Source organism: Rhinoderma darwinii, chromosome 1 (genome assembly GCF_050947455.1).
Source record: "Rhinoderma darwinii isolate aRhiDar2 chromosome 1, aRhiDar2.hap1, whole genome shotgun sequence".
NCBI lineage: Eukaryota > Metazoa > Chordata > Amphibia > Anura > Rhinodermatidae > Rhinoderma > Rhinoderma darwinii.
In genome coordinates, this window is record NC_134687.1 from 601,938,788 (window position 1) to 601,964,066 (window position 25,279).

At 40.7% G+C, this 25,279-nt stretch overlaps 1 protein-coding gene across 3 annotated transcripts in view; it reads left to right on the top strand.

Moving 5' to 3' along the window:
* ARK2C (arkadia (RNF111) C-terminal like ring finger ubiquitin ligase 2C) overlaps positions 1–25,038 on the top strand; it is a 113,036-nt gene extending 87,998 nt beyond the window's left edge. For 2 of the 3 annotated variants that reach the window (XM_075840622.1, XM_075840626.1), the window contains exons 4-8: positions 344–473; positions 6,726–6,830; positions 13,352–13,447; positions 14,161–14,267; positions 16,646–25,038. In XM_075840622.1, coding sequence (XP_075696737.1) covers positions 344–473; positions 6,726–6,830; positions 13,352–13,447; positions 14,161–14,267; positions 16,646–16,763 — 556 coding nt within the window. In that variant the 3' untranslated portion in view covers positions 16,764–25,038. The remainder of the gene's footprint in view (positions 1–343; positions 474–6,725; positions 6,831–13,351; positions 13,448–14,160; positions 14,268–16,645) is intronic. The other variant, XM_075840633.1, reaches the window with a different exon arrangement.
* Positions 25,039–25,279: the final 241 nt, after the last annotated feature.

Consider the following 25,279-nt stretch of genomic DNA (forward strand, 5'->3'; position numbering starts at 1 on the left):
TGTACAACCATTAGTTCAGGAAGATGCCATCTTCCTCCAAATACCAGGTCTTTTCTGAAGTTTATCATAGGTAAACGGTCTGCTTTATACAGGTTGGTTGGTTGGTTGGTTGGTTGGATGGTTGGTTGGTTGGTTGGTTGGTTGGTTGGTTGGTTGGTTGGTTGGTTGGTTGATTAGTTGGTTTGGCTCTGATTGCAAGACCCCCTAAATCAAGGGTATTTATCTTCCACTTTTTTGTATAACCCCATCATTTATGTGTCCTTGTTAGCAGTCACTTTTGTCATGTCTAGACCCATTAAACTTCATGAAGCAATTAATTTTGTCCAACTTTTACTATTTCCAGGGACCTCAGTGTGGATGCCAGTTTGACACATCCTCAGTTCCAAGTCAGATCCGTCCCACAGCACTATCAGCATTACTTAACCAGTCCTCGTCTACACCACTTCCCAAGGACAACATCTCTGACACAAATGGTGAGAAGACTTCTGGTTGTATTTTATATGTGTTAAAAGATCTCTACTCGTTTTATTTGCTTACGTTTTCTTGTGGATCTGTAAGTCCTAACATACCTTCAGTTGACTATTTTTGTCCCTAGTCTTTGGTTTTCTATTGTTTTTTTTTTTAAGGTGTTCAGGCCGCACTAGGTTTCGTATGGGTGCCCAACCCGTGTAGTATAAGAAAGGTACAATGCACACCAATTATTTTTCTTCGTTATCCAAAGTCAGATTTTTAATATTAGTAATTATGCCAGTATAAGTGCGATGTTTCGGTCATGTCTCTGACCTTCATCAGAGCCGCCATACACTAAGTGCCATTACGGAGGACCCAGGATATTACATCGGCCTGATGAAGGTCAGAGATGACCAAAACGTCGCACCTAAACTGGCATAATTACAAATATTAAAAATCTTTCTTTGGATAACGAAGAAAAAAATTGGTGTGCATTGTACCTTTCTTATGGTTTTCTATTGTGTGTCCTTTCACAACTGAAGTTAAACGCAACATTTGAAGGCACTTTTAATGGGTGTTTCCACCAACTAGTTTCTATGACATCGATCAGACATCGTAAAAGTGTGATGGTCTAGCCACTGGGATCCCCACTAATCCCAACAATAAGGGGATACAATTCCCTGTCCTTGATAGAGAAGAGGCCATGGTCACTTACCATTTAATGGATATATGGAAACCTCTAAGGGCACCATTTACAGCAGCCAGGGGTGATGGCAATGTGTTGCAAGGTTAACAAGTTGAGAAATTTCATGTTGTGACAATGCATTAGAAATTGCTGCAAATCTAACCAGGGTTTCCATATCTGCAACAGTAGTAGCTTCCTGCCAGCCACAAAACATATTGTACAATGTAGAGTATCTCCATTACTGTTTTTTGTTTGATGTGCCTAATTTTGATGGGATGATCCTGAATGCATACAATTTTCAGATCTTGGCAGGGTTCAGGATGATTGAGGAAGATTGGTGGACCTGGGTTTAGCCTAGTTTGCCTTTGCTTTATGTTCTGTAATGTTGACTGTTATGTATTTGTGCATTTGGTCTTACATATGTCCTAACAGAGTATAAGGAAATGAGGGATCATATTGCGTGAAGCAGGGATGCCAGGGAAAAAGTCATGTTGGCAATCATTGGCAACTGTGCTGTCTCGAATACATATCTTTGTGTGATCCTTGCCAAAATGGCTTACTGTTCATATACAGACCCCCATATCCTAGGAAGTCCATGCTTAGGATATGTGTACTCTGGATATCCTTGTATCTTTTATACCCTCTTCTATTATTATAATTACCTGGTGGTCCGTAATAGCCAAGTAATAAAGAACAAAGAGCAAAGAGATGTTAGTTGGTGCATCCCTATCAACTAGGCAGCCCCGCCATGATCCTCCAAATAATAACGCAAAATGCACATTAGTTAATAAAGAGGACCTGTCAGCACTCCTGACATGTCCGTTTTTGTGAATACTTGTATTCCTCATAAAATAAAAATTTTCTTAGAACTCTGTGTCGTGCTTCTCCTCTGTAATTCCTCCTGGAAATTTATATATAAATTGACAACTGGGTGTTACCATTCCACTTGTCACTGGTGTGTGTCCATGTACACTCTGACACTAGCCAATCAGTGCTGACAGTCTTAGACTATTTAGGGACACATCCTTTTAACAAGAAGAATAGTAGCACCCATATTTCCGGAGAAATAACAGAGGAATGGTCCAATGCAAAATTCTAAGTAAATATGCTCCAGCATTGTTATTTTTTAAGGAGTCAAGTATTTAGTAAAGCTGAAATATCTATGGAGCAGATAGGTACTCCTTAAGGAAAGACACATTTCTTTCAACCAATCAGAAGAAGCAAGAATGACATGTTTACTCAGTCACACATCAATCATCCTGAATGGTGAGCGAGACAATAATGTAACGTTCCTGTGACTTAAAAAAAATAAAAAGACAGTCCAAAGCCACATTATGAAAGTCCACAATCAGCTTGAGTTGGTTCAACCGGGCAGAGGCATAGCTAGGTTCTCCAGCACACGGGGCAAAGATTCAGTTTGGCGCCCCCACTCCCCCGAACCTCTTTCCCGACATCTCCTTCCCCCTTGCTATGTTTGATTCTCTACCAATCAATGAGATGTAATTTTTTACATTTTACAAGCAACATAGTTATATAAGGGAGTTACTATAACAATAAATTAAAAGAAAATAAATAAAGAGGTCAGTGCCGGACTAACAGATTGTACAACTGAGGCTAATGAGAATATATGGTGACATAATGAACAGCCTCCTCTTGTAGATAGCGCCACACCATCCCCCTTGTAGATAGTGCCACACAGCCCCCTGAAAAATAGTAAAACACAGCCCCCACTCAGATTGTATAACTGAGGCTAATGAGAAAATATGGTGACACAATGAACAGCCTTCTCTTGTAGATTGCACCACACAGCCACCCTGTAGATAGTACTACATAGCCCTCCTGTAGATAGCACCACAGTTCCCTCTAGTCACCACCCCCCTTGTAAATAGTGCCACATAGCCCCCCTGTAGATAGTACCACACAGTCCCCCTGTAGATAGTGCCCTTTATAGATAGTCACCTCCCCCTGTAGATAGTGCCACACAGCCCCCTTTGTATAGTGCCACACATCTCCCTGTAGATAGCGCCACACCCCCTTGTAGATAGTGCCACACAGTCCCCTGTAGCTAGTGCCACATAGCCCCCTGTAAATAGTAAAACACAGCCCCCCCTGTAGATAGTGCCACACAGCACCCCTGTAGATAGTACCACACAGCCCTCCTGTAGATAGCGGCACAGTGCCCTCTAGTCACCCCCCCCTTGTAAATAGTGCCACACAGCCCACCTTTAAATAGTACCACACAGCCCACTGTAGATAGTGCCCTCTATAGATAGTGACTTCCCCCTGTATATAGTGCCACACAGCCCCCTGTAGATAGTGCCACACAGCCCCCTGTAAATAGTAAAATTCAGCCCCCCTGTAGATAGTGCCACACATCCCCCCTGTAGATAGCGCCACAGTGCCCTCTAGACACCCCCCTTGTAAATAGTGCCACACAGCCCCACTGTAGATAGTACCAACCCCCCCCCCCCCCCGCATAGATAGTGCCACATCCCACCCTTGTAAACAGTGCCACACACACCCCCCTTGTAGATAGTGCCACAAAGCCCCTTTGCAGATAGTGACACACACACACTCCCCTTGTAGATAGTGCTACACACGCACCTGTAAATATTGCCACACACACCCTTCTGTAAATAGCACTACACCCCCTCCTCCCTGCACATAGCGCCATTGGTTCTCCATAGAGGAGCCTCTGATGTCACTGTCCATATACGGATAGTGATGTCAGAGGCTTCTGCAGGAGTGAACTCCTTGGGAAGAGCGTCGGCAACACTTTGACCAGGGATTCCTCCATACCTCCAAACTTTCAAGTATCACAAAGAGGGACAACTGATGCGGCACACATAGCAACACAGTATAATGCCCTATAGCTGCCATCACACAGTATAATGCATTCTAGCACCGCCTGCCCCCCCTATCTACGCCCCTGCAACTGGGTCATATTCTTCGACTGCCCATTAGGGAACCTGTGTCATATTGAAACATGTATCACAGTGTGAAGGTCTATAAGGCAAATATTTGATGCTACATATTTTTTTAGGTTAAAATCTGCCGCTAGTGACATGTTCGAGATTTCAAGTTATTCTGTATTTACAAGCTAGCAAGGTCTCCACAAGAGGAGATGGAGTAAATTCTAGTTACTTTGCCCCCGCAGAGCCGTCCTTTATGCTTAATGTCAGAGCTCTTCACGAGCCCTCATTTTCCTGGATTACTTTCAATATAAGTGGTTCAGCATCTCTATTGGTAATAGCTTCTTTCATACTCAGCTTAAACATCCAGAGTCGAATCAAGAAAATGTAAAGTCTACCTACCCATGACACCTAGTCATATTATAGCTCGTAGAGGGCCGGCAACGAGCATGTACAACTATTACTATTCATTACTATTCACTTAATATGGAGATCTGACAGGGAACAGGATGAGACAACGAATTTCCAGTTTCTTATTTTAATTGCTTCAAGCTGAGATGTCTATCAAACCACAAGCAGGAGAAATTCCGCCTGCTCCTTGGAATGCAGAATCAATGGTCTCACTCACATTTCGCCTTGGCAACTGAGGGTCTGACGGCAAGGAATCACATCCGCAGACTCAGTCTATTATTGATGTAATTTAATGAATAGACGTGTAAAATCTGCTTTAATTAAAAACACCCAAAGACATTTTAAGCAATAACCATCTATAGAACTGTCTATCAGCAGTTGTTTGTGCTGTGTATGCATGTTGATGTGATGAGTACGTGACTAGATGTGGTTTTATGAGGTCATTTTGAGTGTTGATATGATTGTATGATGTCATCACATTATAAGTCAGGCATAGCAATGGATTGCTTAAAGGTATTGTTCACTTTCGACAATTCCTTTTTTGAGAAGAGTCCCTCAACAATGAGTTAAATAGACTGATGAGACCCCTTGTGATGATCTGGAAGCTGTGCTGTAAGCTGTTTAATTCCCCTGCGGCGCCTCCACAGGGAAAAGGAAGCATTACATTGTTCCCATTAAAATCAATCTCTGTAAACCTTCTCAGCTATGGTTAATACATCTATTTACTCAAAATTCTATAATAAGGTATTTGAATACAGGTTTTCTAAACTGGACTACCCCTTTAAGCCTATGGCTCATCAACTCTTCCTTCCATAGTTTGAGCATTTTTCTTTGTGTTCTACATCTATGTTCTTCCGACTACATCCTTGCACTTTTACATTTTCATATCTTGAGTTTTTAACGTTTCTCCTGGTTACCTGGCTTCCTATTGTTGTTTTCTATTGTGGCCAATGCCAACACAGACATCAGCCACAGCAGGCAGTTGGTTTCTATATGATGGAGGACTCCCAGTGTCCATAAAAATCAAAAGGATCCCGAAAGATTTGGAACAGTGGCTTGCAATGCTTCAGTGTGTTGCAAGGAAATCGAGCATTTGTTGAGCAGTTCCCCTGACAATATCAGCCCAGAAACAAAGGTTGATAAAGTTAAACTGAAAGGGCGGGTATTTATAATAAATTAAAAATTGCTCCTTACTCTATGGGCAGTGCTTACCTAGTGTTCATTAAAGTCTGCTAGAATCATAATGGCACTTCCAGCCTCATTTCTCAGTATTGCAAAGACTCAGGCTGTTTCTTTCCTGCCTTTGTGTCTGGCCCATGATTTACACTACAGCTCTTCTTTTTCACGTTAGGTGTTGCATAAGTAACAGCCCACTGTTCAACCGCTGCCAAAAACCTCACACAAACCCTGTATGAATTCTATTACAGCAATGATAGTTATACATATAATGAGGCAATTGGGTCTTTACTAGATGGGGAAGGGGTTTCAGAAAAATCCTCGGCCTTATGCAGTCTCCTGAAAGGCATTAACCTATAGACAGCTTAAGCGGGTTGTTTTATAAAGACAACCCCTTTTTCAAATTAAATCAGCCTAGCAATCCACTGCCCACCTTGGGTGCAGCTTCCAAATCCCATGCTGGGGTAAGCTATATCTGGTCATAAATTTTCCCCTGCATGTGGGATTACATGGTGACCAACCAAATAAATGGGTAGCCATGTAAAACATGGAGGAGACGGGTCCACTAGAGCTAGCAGAGAGCATATGGACTGGGGTTGTCTTATTGAGACAACTTCTTTAAGGACTTAATAGGCCCTGAAAAGTTTAAAGATCCTTTGATGAAGCCAAAAGGTCTTCATGGTTATTTTTCTTTCTGTACACAATCTCACAGATGTTAACACAATGTGATTGGGGAAAGTTCCTAACATTCTAGTATGTTCTTTCATCTATGTATAAGGCTGATCTCTAGGTACAGTAAAGCAACCAGCATGGTTGATGGCTGTTCGAAATTCTTACATTTAGAATAAGTCTTCTTCTTGGCTTGACACCGCTCTTTGTTGAATAGTCCTTGCTTCTTCTGCTGCAAATTTATATTTTTTGGCTTAGAAAGAGAACCTGACCTACAGGAATATGGGGCTCCTGGGGACAATATTATTAAGGCCCTTCAACTCTGAAGTAATGTGGATGGTATTTGCTCGACATTCATAGTCAGGCTGGATGCAACAGTTCTTTATGAATTAACTGTTTCTCTTGTCTGTCTGTTTTAAAAGGTTGTCCATGAAATCAGAAATTACCCTTATCCGCAGCTTCATCTCCTTGCCCTCCATGGTCTCAGTCCAGCGCGGCATACGTCTGCTGTGAGGGAAAGCTATGAAGTGAGTAGCTTCCAGCTATAAATGAATGTGTTCAGGATAATCTGACATTCAACTAAAAAAATTCTAGAATTTAGTCCATCCTATGTAAGAGATAGTCCAATTGTATGTGTGAAAGTCGCTGTGTCCGGTCCAGTCTATTCATTTCCTCTCTCCTTGCTTTAAGGGTAGGCTTTTCCTCAAGTGATGTCAGAGCTGTGCTGTGTGACCTGACCAATCAGATTTGTTCCCCTTCCCTCTCCTTTTTATGTTATTTCACTAAAACTCTAAGTGAGTTCCTGCTGCATCCCCCTCTTCCCCCTTTTGACTGAGTAGGTTTCTGAACATTTACAGAGAACTAGCAGGTAGGGAAAGGGTAACTATAGGCTACTGGAAAATAAGGAAGCAGCTATTTTTCCCTTATAATATATAAGGTTTCACTAAGTATAGGTGAGAGGTCTCTGAGTATAGGCGAGAGGAAGTCTAGATTAAGGATATCAGGACAGATCAGAATTATCAAAGTACAGACGTGGGGTTTCTATATAGAAGTGATGAGTGTCTGTATACCGTTGAGTAGTTCCCAGTGTAGGCATAAGAGGTTACTGTTCGTAGATTGGGATCAAAGGCGTAACTTGAAGCTCCTGGTCTTTTAGGGGTCTTTGTGTATAGACAAGGGCTTTTTATATAGATTAGGGTTCTCTGGGTACAGGCGAGGGTTTTCTGCGTATAGACTGTGATCTTTGTATATAGATTAGAGGTCTCTATGTACAGATGAGGGCTCCCAGAATATAGACTTGGATCTCTATATATAGACTAGGGTTCTCTGCGTATAGACTGGGATCTTTGTATATAGATTAGGGATCTCCATGTACTGATGAAGGCTCTGAGCATATATACTGGGTTCTTTGTATATAGAATAGGGTTCTCCATGTATAGATGAAGAATCTGAGCGAATCATTTGGGTGTTTCACTCTATTTCAGAAACTATGACCCCTATGTGCTAAGTATCACAGCGTTAACTTTCTCACGACCTTTATAATGAAAAGTTAAATCTTCCGGACATCTATTCTGTGTAATGAAACCAATCTCATCACTTCTGGCGGAGTAAGGCTTACTGGAGAAAATGAGAACATTTTTCAATTTTGAGTATCTTTCAATAATAACCATCAGATCGGTGGGGACATCGTGCTCCTGGATTGTCAGTTAATAATGTAATGTATGTGATATATTGTGCTACGTCTCTGCCCATTATGACACGGTACATAGATATCTGCTTTATGTTTACTCTCATATATGGATTTTTACATTTCATATAGATTTGATCAGGTTTCCAGTGCTTATACATTTTACGTTTTTTACTTTTAATGCACAGATTGCGTTGAAGAGGTTCTATAGTTTTATTCACTGCAGGTTTAGATCCACGGCATCAGCTGTTAGTGTCGGGTAAAGCTGTAGCTGGCCATACATTTTCCCTGAAAAAATGGCCATCCAAATGTATCTGTAAGGGTGGCACATCCAGTGCAATATATGAGCACAGGAACCAGACAGGTGGCAGATTTTACACAACTTTACTTCAGAAATGAAATGAGTATCTGTGGGTTATACAGTGACACAATATCAGTCTCTGCAAATATCCACATGTCCCAGTCACCGGCTTCTCCTCCGCTCCCACCTGCCACATCCGTGAGGACAGTCCCAGCAGTCTCTGCCACACTCCTGTAGCTGTCTCAGTCTCCACAGTTTTCTCTAAATGCTGCTCTCTTTCCAGAATTTCCATTCAGGGGTCTCTCTGTGGTCTCTCTTTACACTCTCCTCTCATGAGTCTCTCTGCAATCTCTCTCCTTCACTCTCTTGTCTGCTCCTCATGGACAGCGCTCCTCCTTCTGCTCCTCCAGCACAGAGCTCCGCCTCCTGCTCCTCCCAGACAATGCTCCTCCTTCTGCTCCTCTTGCTTTCTAGAACTCTCCTCAGTCTGCTATGCTGGGCTTTCTGGGCATGCTCAGTACAATCTGTCAAATTACTCATTAGTAAAAATATTCCTTCTACAAATATAACCAGACAGATAACAGTAATAATAAACTAACAGTATACACATAGTACAGCAGAATACAGGTTACAGACTACAATCCCTTATCCCAGCCATGTTCACCCCTCTTACATATCTGCTCACTGTTTTTGGATCTCAGCTCTGGATAATGTCAGGAATCCCATGTATGACGTCCAAACAGGGGCATAGCTATAGGGGGTCACACCACGACCGGGGTGCTTCCTCTGCCACAGAAGAAGACACCAGTATGATAAATGTCACATGGTAGATGGGGGTCCTTATTTGCATTTGGCCTAGGAGATTCAGGTTACCCCTCTGGAATGGATGGAGCCTGGGTTTAGATCCAACTTGTGATCTGATCATTATATTGGCAGCTCAGTGCTATCATATGGACATAAGGGCCCTTTTACACCGGCCAATTATCTGGCAAACGAGGTTCACTGAATGCTCGTTCCCGATAATTGATCTGTGTAAACAGGGCAAATATCAGCCGATAAACAATCAACCGCTCGTTCATCAGCTGCTTGTATCATTTAAATGGCAAAAATATTATCGTGGGCAGCACATCTCCCTATGTAAACAGAGGGACGGGCTGCCGACATGATAGAAATGTATGAGGACGAGCGATCGGGGTAACGAGCGCTCGTCCCCATGCTGGCTCCTCGTGAAAGGAGCAAACGAGCGACGATCAACGAGCTGTCTCATTAATCAACGCTCGTTTACATTGCCAATGTCGGGCCATGTAAGAGTACCCTAAGTCCTCATAGCAAGCAATCAGAATCCAGCTTTCTATTAGGTAAGAACATAAAGAATATATCTGATTGGTTGTTATGAGGACCTACAGAGGCTCACACTTTACAGCATAGTATTTGAACAAGCCACTGATAAGATGGGAAACCCAGATATGGACAGCTGATAATTGCTTTACTGCTGCTGAGATATTTTTATATATTGTCATCCTTCTTAGTGCTGATTCATTTGGCCTTTAACATGACCTGCTTAAGTAGAGTCGTGTGATATTGAACCTTCTTACCTTTCTTTCCATCCCCCCAACCCAAGAAAGACACGTGACAAACGAGGTTGGATGTGAAATGGCCACAGCAGCCGTTTATTGATTTACAACATTTAGAAAATGCTATTTAATCTGAAACATTCGGATAAACACAAGGAATACTCCCAAAGAATTCCTTCTATAATTCACATGACCCAACATGGGTCAGTAATAAAATAACATAAAGTACGCCAGGGGAAGTCCTTGAAGTTATTTTTTCAGGTTTACCTTGAGTTAGCCATCTGCAACCACCACCACCTATTTACCTCCAGCCGTAAACCAGCTCGGAGGCACCGATCACCTCTGCAGATGGCTCCAACCAGAATACCACTTCAAAATGATAACACCCTATGAAGGCTTCCAAATATTATACCTTTCTGGGGGACGCATACCCCCGATGCTACCCCCCCACCAGTTCGTACTGACCAACCTCAAGGACTCCCCCCGCCAGCTACCATGACACCTAAAATGAAAAACACAAATTAACACTTATACCAAATACACCTTTACTAGCGCTAGCCAACTCTGACCGCGCAATGTCCAAACAAAAACAAAACACACACAACAAAAAGACCCGATAGAGCAAACAATATAAGGGTGGGACGGTGGGAGCTGTTATTTCTTGTTGTTCTTCCCGCTGCTACCCGCTCAAGGAAGAACGCTATACCCAACCCCTAACTCCTCCCTCCCCTAGCTCCTCCTGCCATTCTGTGCACTGACCCCTACATGAACTAAAGTATTAACCACCTCCCTCCTATATCGGTCATGGAGGCTTCCCCTTATTTCTTTTTGGCTGCAGTCCAGCCTCTTTGACAAGTCATGAGTTGCACACTGATGATGATAATATAGATGTTTCTTTCAGCAATTAAAGTCTGCACCGGCCTATTAATATCATTTGTGTCAATCTACAGAGACATCCAGCCACTGTTAAACATTAGTGAACAAATGGACAAAGCCCAGCAATAATGACAATGACTTCACTAGCTGAATGAGTCAGGCATAATACAAATTTCAGCAATTTTCATTTGTATGATAAAAAGTTATACAATTTTCCCATATACTTTCTGTATACATTTTTCTCAGCTTTTAAGATCTCTGCTTGCTGTAATTTAATAAAAACCTCCAATGTTTATTTCTAAATGAGGCTTGTTTCTGTAACGAGCCATGTACCTGTGTGACCATCAAATGACCATGAAAGTAAATAATGAAGGGCCACATTCCGACAGCAAGCAGAGATCTTGACATGAGGTGTAACTTAAAGCTCCTGGGCTCCAACAAATATGGATTGTTTCATCTCTTGTCTGCTAACTTTGTGCTGCCTGTGGAGAAGTGAAACCTGGTTAAAGTTCAATCTGCCCATTAGGAAGATGGATGTGGCCAATATGAGCTGGGCTTCCCCCTCTCCACAGGCCCCATTGAATCTGAAGGGCAGTATTTATGGTCTGTATGCCCATACATGATAATACTGCTAGTGACAGTACTTGCAAAAGTTTTAATTGGAGGAGGGGAGACATTGTATGTATTCTTTTATGTTCTTTGTCTCATATCTGCTTATTGTACTTGTTTCATAATATGTCATTGTTAAAACAGCAGCACAAATTATTTCAGGATAGGTTATCATTTAAATACCAGGAACTGTAAGGCTGGATTCACACATCACATATGTGTTGCAGATTTTGGTACAGCTTTTGGCTTTGTCTAAAAAATGTGCATTAAAATATGCAACAAATTTGTGAATCCATCCTTAAACCCTTAACTACTTGGCCGTAAACCCACATGATGTTTATTCCTCTAAAGCAAGATTTACATATAGTCTTTTTCTATTTATCCTGTATTCAGGCCACTCAAACATTTGTAAATTCTTGCAACTTTTGTTAACTTTTATTTTTTTAAACTAATGAAGTTGTTAATTATTGCACCATAAGTCAATTGTGCTTGAAAATTGGGTAAAAAAAATCCTTCACACTTGTTATATATTGTTTATTGCCAATTACAAGTGTAAAGAAAGTAAGGAATGATTTAAAGGAACACTAAACCTAGAACTGAATGATAACAATAAACAGGAGATACACGTGTCCACCACGTCTGACAGTCTGCAGGATTTTAACAGTCTTGTAGAGATCTGGCTGAGCGATAAGGTCTTAATTTCCTCAACATTCTTCCCAAATTCACCAGGCAAATGACTGAGGGGTGGGGCTTAACATTTATGACCTCGTATTGCAGGAACAGTAGTGGTGGGGGAGAGCTCCTGCTGCAGCCAGTTGCCTCACAGTTAGGCCTCATGCACACGACCGTAAAAACTCCCGTTATTACGGGTCGTAAATACGACCCGTAATAACGGGCGAATAAACTTCAATTGGCCACGGGTACCTTCCCGTTTTCTCACAGGAAGGTGCCCGTGCCGTTGAAAAAGATAGAACATGTCCTATTTCAGGCCGTAATAACGGCACGGACAGTCCATAGAAGTCTATGGAGCTCTCGTAATGACGGGTGGCTACATGTGTGCACCCGTCATTACGGCAGCGTTGCTAAGCGACGTCAGTAAATAGTCACTGTCCAGGGAGCTGAAAGAGTTAACTGATCGGCAGTAACTCTTTCAGCACCCTGGACAGTGACTACCGATCAGAATAAACCTGTAAAAAAATAAAAATAAAAGACGTTCATACTTACCGAGAACTTCCTGCTTCCTCCAGTCCGGTCTCCTGGCCGTTGCCTTGGTGACGCGTCCCTCTCTACATCCGGCCCGACGTCCTGGATGACGTTTCAGCCCATGTGACCGCTGCAGCCAATCACAGGTCAATCACAGGCGCAGCGGTCACATGGACTGCCGCGTCATCCAGGGATGTCGGGCTGGATGTGAAGAGAGGGACGCGTCACCAAGAAAACGGCCGGGTAAGTATGAATTTCTTTAACTTTTATTACAGAAAGGGCTGTCCCTTCTCTCTATCCTGCACTGATAGAGAGAAGGGGCTGCCGATTAGTGCAGTGCTATTTTGCCGCCAAAAACGTGCCCGTAAATACGGGTGGAATACGTGTGACACCGGACCCGTATTTACGCCAGTATTTACGGGTGGGAAAAAATACGGTCGTGTGCATGAGGCCTTAGACAAAGGATTTTGAGAAGGAGGAGGTGAAAATGGCTAATCTCCCAGAACACATATATAAGAATTCTTTATATATTTCTCCCAGTTTTGATTGTAATATAAAACAGAATAGGATCGAAGGAGAGGAGGATAATAAGTGTAGAATTCCTTGCAGATTATTAGAGTTTTTTTTAGGGCATTTGACAAATTTAGTTTTCCTTTAAGTTCAATTTGTGCATGGGAGGAATCAAGTAATTTGGTTTAGTATATTCTCCCACCGTTTTCTCTCCTTGGACTTTAATGCCTATGATCCTGGTGTCGCTAAAGCAACATCGACTTATTTGTTCTGTTTCTCTGATTACAGGAACTGTTACAGCTAGAAGACAGACTGGGAAGTGTGACACGAGGAGCCGTGCAGAACATCATAGAAAGGTGTACTTTCCCACACAAATACAAGAAGGTAAGGATCCTATTACACGGCCCGTCGAGGGCCGATCTACGAGATCAATGCCGATCAACGATCATCGAGCAATGTATGGGGAAGGGCGCTCCTTACTCCGATCGCTCTTCCCCATACATTTCTATCATTCCATCTGTCATTGGCCATAATTGCTTTTCATTAGCAGAAGGCAGAAGCAAATGAGATTGTCTTATCACAGAATTTCCCTTTAATATGAGAGCGGACATCAGACTTCCAAGACCCTCGGCAAACTCGTTAGCTGCTCATTTGCCCAGCAGCAACCATTACAGGGAAAATTTTGTATTGCATGTTAACATTCAAATGAATGGCTATACATGTGCAGACCGGGTCTGCAAGAGCAAGAACCACTGCTTGTCCCACTTGGGACCCCACTTTATGATGCCCTTATGCCCTAATAGGGCTTTTAGATGCTAGAGGCCGAATGCATCAACTATGTTACGCATCCCTTATAGTTACGCCACTACTGAGGAGGGAGGTAGAAACATATTCACTGAGCCGTCTCTTATCTTGTATCCAAGACTGATATCTACCAATATTTTGAAACTAACTTTACACACTTGCCCCATCTCTGTCATCGCCTGGATCCCCTCAGCTTCCGCCCCACTTATTCTCTTTGCCGTCTTCATCTTTCTTGAGCTGTGATTTTTTTCCTTAGCTTTTTTATAACATATGTTTTCATTACTGCCTAACAGAGAATGCCACATGATCGCATAGACACAAAAGAAGACGAGGAAGAGACCGACACGGATGAAAAGTGCACAATCTGCCTGTCGATGCTTGAAGATGGAGAGGACGTGAGGTAATGAGTCTCCGAGTCTCCTTTAGCTTCCCTTTTATGCACCCCAGTGCTCTAAGCCCCAAAACAAGGGTTGTCACACCGGTACTAAAAGTAGGTTGCAGCCTCTTTTTATGAGGTTTTGTAGAATATTTACAAAAAACTATGATTAAATAATAATAATAATAATAAAATCATAAATAATCCTCATCATCCCCATCATTCCATCATCCCATAATTAGCATTCTGTAATCATCAGCAGCCTTATTTTTTTATAGCCTAAGCAAGAAAATGACAATCCTTCCTGCATTTGTACTCCGGCAGTTTACTGTTATCATAAGGACAATGAGCCTCGTAGCAACAAATCAGAATCAATCGTTCACTTTCTGGCACAAATAAGGCAATAAAAGAAGAAATCTGATAGATTGCTATAAGGCCTAGTGTCTCTATGATAACACTGAGCTACCAGAGCAGAAGAGCAGGAAGTGTTATCATGGGCACATGAAAACAGGTTCTTATAACTTTAACCTTCATTATAATAATAAAAAAGTCTCAAAAGTTAGGAGAGGGACTGTGGCTCACTTTCCCTGGTAATACGATCGCTGGGGCTGACTGGCAAATCGTGCCCTGGGCCTAATAAAGGCCATTGGAATTTATATTAATAGTGTCTGTTAGGCATACCTTAGGTCTGCCCTAATAGATGCCTGTTTATTTTACATGCACAGGCAGGATTGTACTGTCATATAGACATATAAATGAAAATAAAAATATAAATGAAAAAAAATATAAGCAAAATAAACAATTAAAAAAATCGTACCGCTTCACCGAAAAATTCAAAATATGCAATATTTTTTAAATACATCAATTTTATTTTAAAACATTTATTTTATATCCACACACTCATCTTGTCCCGTACAATAAATTTATGCCCTTTATTAATTTGAACAAAAAAATTAAAAAAACAATGGCGGAATTGCTTTCTTAAATACTCCCCCAAAGTAAACAATTCGTATAATTTAAACGCTATGATATATTTACCTGAAAATGATGGCTACAAAAAAATTATTATTTGTCCTGCAAGAAACAAGGCCTAAAATAGCTATGCAGCCTTACAGGGGTTTTCCAGTTCTAAGAAATTGATGGCCATCCTCATTATAGGCCATCGATACCTGATCGGCGGGGGTTCGACTACCGGCACTACCTTCATTTCAACCTGCTAGTACTCCGACACACTTGTAGCAGCGGTTCACAGTATTAGGCCCCATTCACACGACAATAAATTCAAGTAATTACGGGCCCATTCGTTTCTATGGCCGATGGACACCTTCCCTGTCCGTGCCATAGAAACCTGCCTGAAAAAAATAGGACATGTCCTATTTTTTTTATTTTACGGACTATGCTCCCATACTTTATAATGGGAGCACGGCCCGTAAATATGGCTGACTGTCCATGGCCGTCCGTGCCCGTAATTACGGGTCATAATTACGGGCACGGTCGTGTGCATGGAGCATTACAGTCTTTTCATTCAAGTGAATAGGAGACGGCTGTAATACTGTGAAGCACCGCTACCAGTGTGTAAGGAATGAGGGGGAAGAAGTGCTCGTACTAGTGCCATGGCTCCCTCAAAACAGCCGATCGGCAGGGGTGCCAGGAGTTGGAAACCCCAGCGATCAGGTATTGATGGCCATCAATTTCTTGGGATTGGAAAACCCCATTAAGAATAAAAAAGTTATGGCTGATGAAATGCGATGAGGCAAAAGAGAAAAAATTCTCTTGGTACTTAAAGGGATCCTGTCATCAACATCTTACCTGTTAAACTCGCCTGACCCCTAAATGGCCGCAGCTGTCCAGAGTTCATTCCTGTTCTCTTATTTCCTGAAGTCCTCCTCTGTCAGTAAATATAGTCGTTTAAACTTTTCCCGCCTTTTATGGTAATTAGTTTTCCCACTGGGATGCAGCTTCTTAACCACGCCCACTGCCACCACCTGTCCGGCCCTGACTGGCTAAGGAGCTGTCAATCAAAAAGAAGGAGGTGGAGTCCACTCTGAGATGCTGGAGGAATGAAAACCTGACTCTTTTCAGATGAAGATTTGACTCTTTTCTGCTCATTTGCATACGGCGTGGGACCACTGAAAAATGGAATACTAAAGTTACAGAGCTTACTTAGAACATATTTATAGCTTAGATGACAATGATTTTTCACCCACTTTCACCAGGTATTGCTGGCTTTATAACTAAAATGCTGGTGACAGGTTCCCTTTAAGGCCAAAATTGGCTCAGTCCTTAAGAGGTAATGAATCAGATAGCGAGGGTTCTGTCCCCTTTTACGTTATCCAAAAAATGAGATTGTAGACAAAACTCATACATCAAATCTTACTAATCATCTCCTTTTGCCCCACCAGGAGGTTACCCTGCATGCACCTGTTCCACCAAGTCTGCGTTGACCAGTGGTTAGCAACCAGTAAGAAGTGTCCGATCTGCAGAGTGGACATTGAAACGCAACTTGGAGAAGACAGTTGAGAGATGGAGAACTTTTGTCAGGATCCCATGTTCCTTATCAGGTCACGTGGCCATTGCCTGCAGCAAAACTTTGCCTTCTGAGCCATTTGTTTTAGAGGACAGCCTGCAAGCACATTATTCTGTAGACGAATTGTGGGCATGTAACAATTACCAGAGGATCTTAACAGCCATAATGCCCTGTTGCATTGGAAGCTGGCCTTCCTAGAGCCAAAGAGGGCGATCGCTGGAGATGGAGACTAGCTCTTGGAGGTACTAGTGTGGTAGTCTGGCTTGCCAATCCTGCACTTCAAAGGATTGTATATATACCTCTCCAATAAGTAGAATCAAGTAGGGGTACTTAGCTACAGTATTTATGTGGACGGCATCTGGAGCATGTTAGCTTATTTCAAAAATGTTCTGTGTTTGATGCCCTAGTCATCTTGTGGTGGACATGTTGCTATTAGCCTAATTTTGCACCAAATATTATTTTATTATTTTTTAATTTTATATATATTTTTTAATTTTGTGTATTTTTTTTATTATTATTTTTTGGTGCTTGGGTAAGCCATTGTGATTGATACATCAAATTTTCCCAAACTTCAAAAATAAGAGGCTACCAAAAAAAAAAAATCCTGTTTACAGATAAACAGAGGAAATTCGTAGCCTTAATTTGTTATTTTATTGAAATAATTTATTTATTACACTTGTTATGTTTACAATAGGTTATATAAAGGGCAAACAATTTCTCAGATTATTACAGTGGTTTACTCTGCTTATGCTGGGCCCGATCTAGAAAAAATAATCCCACAACTGCCATTATATTCCATTTTTTCCCTTGTTATGGTTCCATATCCCTGGGTACATTGCAGCCATAATTGTTGAGGGGTTTTCAAATGCTCGAACTTAGCCAAACTTAATAGCCAATATAGCACCATTAGCTCAATTCTCAACACCCTAATTTTATTTTCTGACCCAATGATAACATATACAAAGAAAGAAATCCACAGATTATTGCATCAATTGGGTTGCATTCTACTACAGTTCAGGTGCCAAAATGTTTTTATAAAGATGGGCAAGATCTTTTTTTTTATTTTATTTTTTTTGAACATTTTTACTACATTTATACAACCCATATCGCATTCCATATCCAAGAATTAAGTCACATTTAGGACTTTTTTTTGTTTACTTCTAGATGGGTTAACATTTGATAAAGTTGCTTGACTTTTTGTCCCCCATAGAGTTACATAAACATTTTACTTCCTTTGGAGAAAAGCAAATTCCTAGAAAATAAAAAAAGACCCTATTGAAAAATAGTAGGTGAGTGGCACCCAAAATGGCATGTAACTCTTTTTGTGCCATAGGAACTTGCTCAATATATGTTGCCATCTAGCCCAAGACTACAAGACTCCTAAGATTTCCTGGGCCTTCACCCTTTCATTATCATTATTTACATGGGGATGGTAATATACAAGAGGTGGATAAATATCAGTATCCCACTAGCCAGAAAGCCTTATACTTCACTCATGCAGTCGGTTTACAGTCTCCAATAAGAGCACAAATTAAGGTGGCCATAGCCATAATGATAAATGGTCCATTCTGTCCTGGAATAAACAATCAGATGGTAATTGGTCTGTAGTACAAAACTAAGGGTGCCCATACACATTAGGTGAAAGCCGGGACGACCAAACTCGAATGTCTGTCAACTATCTAATGTGTATGGTCAGATTTAGACTTTTAGACCTTTTCTTGCATTAAACTGCAGTGAATCCTATAATGGACATCTAACAAATGGTCAATCAATTTCATGGGAAAGGGTCCAACGGTCAGAATCTCCAGACCCTAAGGACCTGCCAAGTCATAGAAGGGCATGTGTTATTAATAAATGAAATGTCCCACAGTGACAGATCTGTTCTAGTGATCAGCTAATAATTTCCTAAGGATGTCAGTGCAAATATCCAATATTGAGAGAATCCTGGTTATAGCAAGATAACCATGAATATTGGAAAAATTTATTAGTTTCCTAAAATTTTATGAATCAGTGGATGGTATTTTTTTTTTATGTCTATGGCAACCTTTGTTTAATCACAATTTGCAGGGCATGAGGCAGGAAGGCTATGGGTGCTGGGCCAGGCCATGCAGTGGGATGGCCATGGGGTTATACATTACTCCTTCCAGCATAAGCAGAGCGACCCATGATCCACAGACATAAAGAAGGGTCTATTACATACAGTGTCTTTACCATGGACCCCTTAGAGCCTGGAACAATCAGTGCATGGTATATAGAGCCCATCAGAGTGTGTCAGGATGGAAAAAGTATTACATTATCGCCTAATGAACAAGCACATTTTTTTCTACAAAAAAAAACAAAACAAAAAAAATGCTGAAAGTAAAAGCACCAAGTTTTTCATGGAAGTAAATTTGTGTGTATGAAACCCTTACCAGTAAAGCGTAACGTCGCAGATCGTATTGGTTATAGGGTTCCGTGTGTTAAATATCTCGTGAGCATACGACACTGTAGAACGATTTTTTGAGTCAGTAGGAATCAACTGTTGATAGTTTACAGGGTTTTGTGAGTTTCAATGCCTTATATTTAACAATCATAATTTATGACTAACTTGTAGACTTTTTGTGGGTTCTTATTTCATTATTTTTATAGTTGTTTTGGCCTTTTTAATTATAATTTATTTATTTAGAGATGATACTAATTTTTTTTATATATGGATATCTATAAATATACATAACTCCTATTACCTCATATTTTGCATTGCTCTGGACTGGAATGCTTTGCATGTGATAGTAACTTTTAATGAAATGAAAACTTTATCTTGTGGAAAACAAAAAAAAAACAAGTAATAATAATTCAGGGTGTGTGATTATGAACTGTATTACTGTGGTGCTGTAATCTTGGATACATTCCTTATGAATGCAAACCTTTGATTCTGTATGCTGTGACCTAGTGGATAACTGCAATATAGTGAACGTGTTTAGCACATATACATATTATTTGCACTCATAAATCAGACCGAAATGACCATTTCACTTTCCTCACTGTCTATTAAATAATTATTGTACAACAAACTTGAAGCCAAACAGAACGTTGTCTAAAAAGAAATTCTATAGCTAATAGTAATGGAGTAACTGGGTGGTAAGCACCTCAGCTAGTAAAAAAAGATCTTCGAACATATGTAAAATAAAATAAAATCCTTTAAGTCCTTAAAGGGGCTGTCCATTTTCAAATACCCTATTAGAGAGGGGACTCTCTCATTCAGGAATTCAGGATCCTCATCAATTAGCCAGAGTAGATAGCGCCTACAATGAGACTCTATCTTTGGAGGACCCATCCATTGTAATACTTCCTTTCTCCTGCGGCAGCGCTGCAGGGTAACTGAACATTTGCTGCCAGGATCTCCTGATTACAACTGATTGCTGGGGGTTTTGGGAGACAGGACAACATGTAGTCAACTTAATTTACTAAAAAAATCCTTCTAATATAAAGGGATTTTAAAAAGTGGACAACCCCTTTAAGTCATCCTCTTATGTTAAGTTGTTAAAATATTCTATTCAGCTGTTTATTTGTTTGTCAGTTTCTCAGAAATGTAAGCGGCAGTCAGCAGGGCCGTCATTACTGTTCAGATTGGTATTGTCATCAAGCTGTCCTAGTATCCACAATAGCAGCAACAACAAAATATCCCTGGTTCATGCATAACGTCTTATTTGCCATTCAACGCTCTGGGAAAGCTGGGTGTCAACCCTCATGGAAAGTATTGGCGGCAATATTTTGATCACCCATTTTTCCCCAAAATATATTAAATGGCTGTATAACATTTTTAACAACTTGACACAAGAGAAATTGTTTTCACTGGGGATATTTTGGGATTTTGGGAAGAAATAATGTCTGAATTCAAGTTTAAAGCGGAAATACTAAAAAAATGTTTAAAAAAGTGATTCCGAAGAGTACCATAGGAATTTCTGAGAATCACAGTCTGTGCGCTCTGAGGGTCAGTGGGGTCACAACTTTCTGAAATTCCCCTTAAGGCCTTATTCACACGAACGTGTTATACGTCCGTGATACCTGCGTGAAAATCACACGGACCTATGTTAGTGAATGGGGCCGTTCAGACTGTCAGTGATTTTCACGCAGCGTATGTGCGCTGTGTAAAACTCACAACATGTCCTATATTTGCCCATGTTTCGCACACACCCATTAAAGTGAATGGGTTCGTGCAAATCGCGCTCGGCACACGGAAGCACTTCCGGGTGCCGCGCGTGATTCGCGCAACAGTAGTAAAAAAATTAATGAAAACAGAAAAGCACCTTCTGCTTTTGTGTTTGTAAATATAAAATCAGAGTGTCATAATGATGCCGGCTGCGCGAAAATCACGCAGCCACACTGAGCTGTTGCGCACGCAAAATGGACACGTTCGTGTGAATAAGGCCCTAAACTGTATTTTTGGATTTTAAGCTTTGTTTGCTGGAATGGGTACAGAACCAAAGTGAGCTACCTGATTTCAAATGACTATAATGGTTATTTAATGGAAAATTATACAAAAAGATGTAGCATATATTAAAGAGCAGAATCTAATGATAAAATATTTAGAGTATATAAAAATACCAGTCTTAAAATCTGTTATTATTCCAAACCAATGGAAGGATCGGGTTATTATGTGCCCTTCTATGGTGGTGCCATTGTTGCATTTGCTCTCTATAGAGAGTTTTCACGTTTTTTTGTCTTTTACAAGCAAAATGTATTCACTTGAAGCTGCTGCCACTTGAATATATGCACATATCTAAAGAGCTATTACAGTGATGTCATGCAATCTGCATATACACGTGAAGTGTAGGATTCTAAAGTAAACTCCTGTTTATTAATGAAAAAATGTTTCTTGCCTCTTTTTTTCATATTTCATATTTTTTCATATATTGATTTGCCCCCTCCCTTCTATCAGAATGAGAATGGCTAAGAGAGATAAGTTCCTCCATCACCCATAAGCTATAGTACCCTACATGTATTGGGAAACATGTGTCCTCATCTTTTGTGAGTACTGTTTTTCCTCCCTACCCACAGGCTCACAAAGGTTGGGCACAGGTAGTGGCAGAGAGCGTAGACAGGAGGTGGGTCTTCATGATGATTGACAGTTATGCCAATATTTTAGGAAGAGGCAGGACCAGGAGGGACACCTCTCTATGAGCTGTCTATGAGTAAGAGCAGCTCCCGCTCTGGTGGAAACGGCCCATCAATGTGTTACATGGTCAGCCATTTATTTCAAAGGCCGGCCAGCAGAGGCATAACTTGAAGCTTGGCCCGAAATAAAAAAAAATTGTAGTAGGGCCCCAACCTATCATGCATAAAGTATAGTCATGGTTTTTCCATATGGGGCAGAGGGAACTTTTGGGCCTTCTCAGGCTCCACAGCCCAGGTGCTATCGTAGCCTCTGCACCACCTATAGTTAAGCCCCTACTGGCATGTAGTACTACATTTCCCCTGCAATGGCCACTGCAAGGGACATGTATGGCTGAAAGAAACTCCCCCAGCGACAACAGCTTATCATCAGGGGTGCCACATCAGGGAAGATCTCTGTAGACTTTTAGGCCTCATGAACACGAGTGTGTCCGATTCACTCGCGTGAATCTGGTCCCTGTGTGTTGCGTTATGCATCAGTGTGCTTTGCGAGTGGCATGCGTTATTCACGCACTAGCAAAGCACATCTTTTTTCTTCTTATTTTTAATTGAATTGATGCGTACATCACGCACCGAACACGCACGTGATAACGCACCAATATAGGACATGCAGTGTCTTTCACGTGTGAAATCAATGTGTCCGCGTGCTGTGCGTTGTTTCAATGCACAGCACACGGACGTGATTCACGCTCGTGCGAATGGGGCTAAGGGTTGACTTCATAAGAGAAAGAAAAACTCCACCAAGAACACTACATGTCCCTTACCGTTCCCCTTCACGATACCTCCAGATTCGCAGTACTGGAGATCCAATATTGTCACCTGATGGCCGCATCATCTGTTGCTAAGCAACGACTCCAAGATGTTCAATAAATGGATCGGCCAAGAAGCTATTTTTGGGGAACCACATACACTCCCAAATAAATCATTTTACAATAGGAAACCTGGATTCCCATTTAAATTCTAAATGAACGTTCCATTCACGGATACTTTATGTCCCAGCGTTCTATCCTCACAATACAAATAAACTGTATTAATGGCCAGGCTATATTGTTCCTTGAAGAACCAAAGAGTCAACACGTTGTAATATGGTAAAAAAAAAAAAAAAAAAAGCCACATTTATTGAGCAACCTGGTGGAAAATGTAATATTCTCACTTTGAAATGACTAAGAGGAAAGTTAATGTAAAAATCCAATTATTCTAATCTCAGCGCGTCACACACAGCAGGTTTTTAAGGCGCCACTTCTGTCGGCTTTGATAATGGCTTGTATTGTTGTCTTACCAATGTACCGCTCTGCAGACGAGTGCGAGGGACATTCAATGGGAATAGAAAACAATGCTGAGTGGTCTGTACAATCCCATTTGTCTGCAAAGCACTTGGAATGTTGGACGATTAAAGTTCTCTAATCACGTCTGCACAAAACACATTTTTGTATTTTTTTTTACTTTTTACAAAATGTCATTCATTTGGCTTGTGACAGAGAAGCAAATATATATATATATATATATATATATATATGTATGTATATATACCACATGTTGTAGACCACTTCCACAGAGTAATTAAACCTATGGCAGATTGCAGCATTGTATAGTTTAGTGATGTAGCTGTGCTGAGTTTGTCATCATGTGTTGTCTGTGGTTTTACGTGAGCTGTAGGTCAACCTGTTACACTATCTGAGTTATCGCATTGCACCAGTAATGTAGCTCCAAAGAGTTAAATGACAGATCCAACTCTGCTACATCTGCACGTGCTGGAAATGTACTCATGTATCCCGCAATTCATTTTAATTAATGACAGAGATATACAAAGCGGAGAACATAACATTAATTTTATACTTGCAGAGCAAACACCAGTGATGGTGAACTGTGGTCTGTACAAGTAAAGGGGGACGAGGGAGACGGGCGGCAGGAGCTTTCAATTACTACATGCAAATAAGGCGCTCTCATCAGTAACACTGTAACATGGTGATATCCAAGAGCGGAATCATTCTGATTATACACTACATCCCCTCTCATCAACAGGACAACCAAAAACCAACATTATCTTGTGGAGGGTTCTAGGACGCCATAGCTATAATGTACAGGGGGTACAACAGGGTCACTAACAGCTTAGTGTGCCAACATTATACGAAGAGTAACACTGGACATCTTTATAACTATCTATCTATCTATCTATCTATCTATCTATCTATCTATCTATCTATCTATCTATCTATCTATCTATCTATCTATCTATCTATCTATCATCTATCTATCTATCATGCCCCCATCCCTCATAAAAAAGTGAACTAATGTGAATTTAAATCATACATAGGTTAAGGCCTCATGCACACGACCATCATTTTTATCCACAATTACAGATGCGTAATTGCAGATAAAAATACTGATCCATTCATTTGTATGGGCCACGGACACCTTCCCGTATATTTACGGGTAAATGTCCGGGCCATAGAAATGACCCGCAAAAAATAGGACATGTCCTATTTTTTGCATTTAAGGACCGTGCTCCTACACTTTTTAATGTGAGCACGGCCCTCAAATGCGGATGACAGTCCGCGGCCCGTCTGTGCCATAATCACGGTCCATACACATGGCTACGGCCGTGTGCAGGGGGCCTAAGGGTGATATTTAATTATACCAAATAAAGAAGTCAATCAGATGTTACATAAAAAATACTGTTTTTCACGAAACTTCATGCAGACAGAAGGTGGAATTGGAAAAAAGCGGTTGCTATGGATCATTTTATGTCATTGTCATTATGTATTCTCATCGTTTCTATACAGGTCTATTATTGTTAGACTTTCTTATGCGGTGTATGTGTGCGGCCAAATTGATTTTAAAATTAAAAACATAAAAACAAAGAAAATATAAAATTCCTTGAGTTAATTGTTTAATAACGTGGGTGAGAGAAATGGTCATTTTCGGTTTTGTAATCTCTACTGCTGTCTGATTTGCTGTGGTGGAACATTTTGTTACATATAGAATATTTTATAGTAAAAAAAAAAGTAAAAACAGGCGAAAATAAAAAATGCTAGATTATTTATTATTATTATTATTATTATTATTATCAATATGAAAGCAATAGTGCATTACAGAGGAGACATTAGAAATTGTGTACTTGCTTCAATTCACATTTTGTGGACTTTTTTGTACTTTATTTATAACTAATAAATCAAACTGCATTGCTTACTATTTATTTCTCGTTTTTTTTATTTTCAATCTTTTTGGCATTCTTTTTTTCACAGCACTTGCAGTCATTATACAGTACATAAAATGTTTTTTTTTTTCCAATATCTATACCACATAACAGTATTGATTTTCACAGAGGATGCATGGGCCCATGGAAATATAGAGAGCA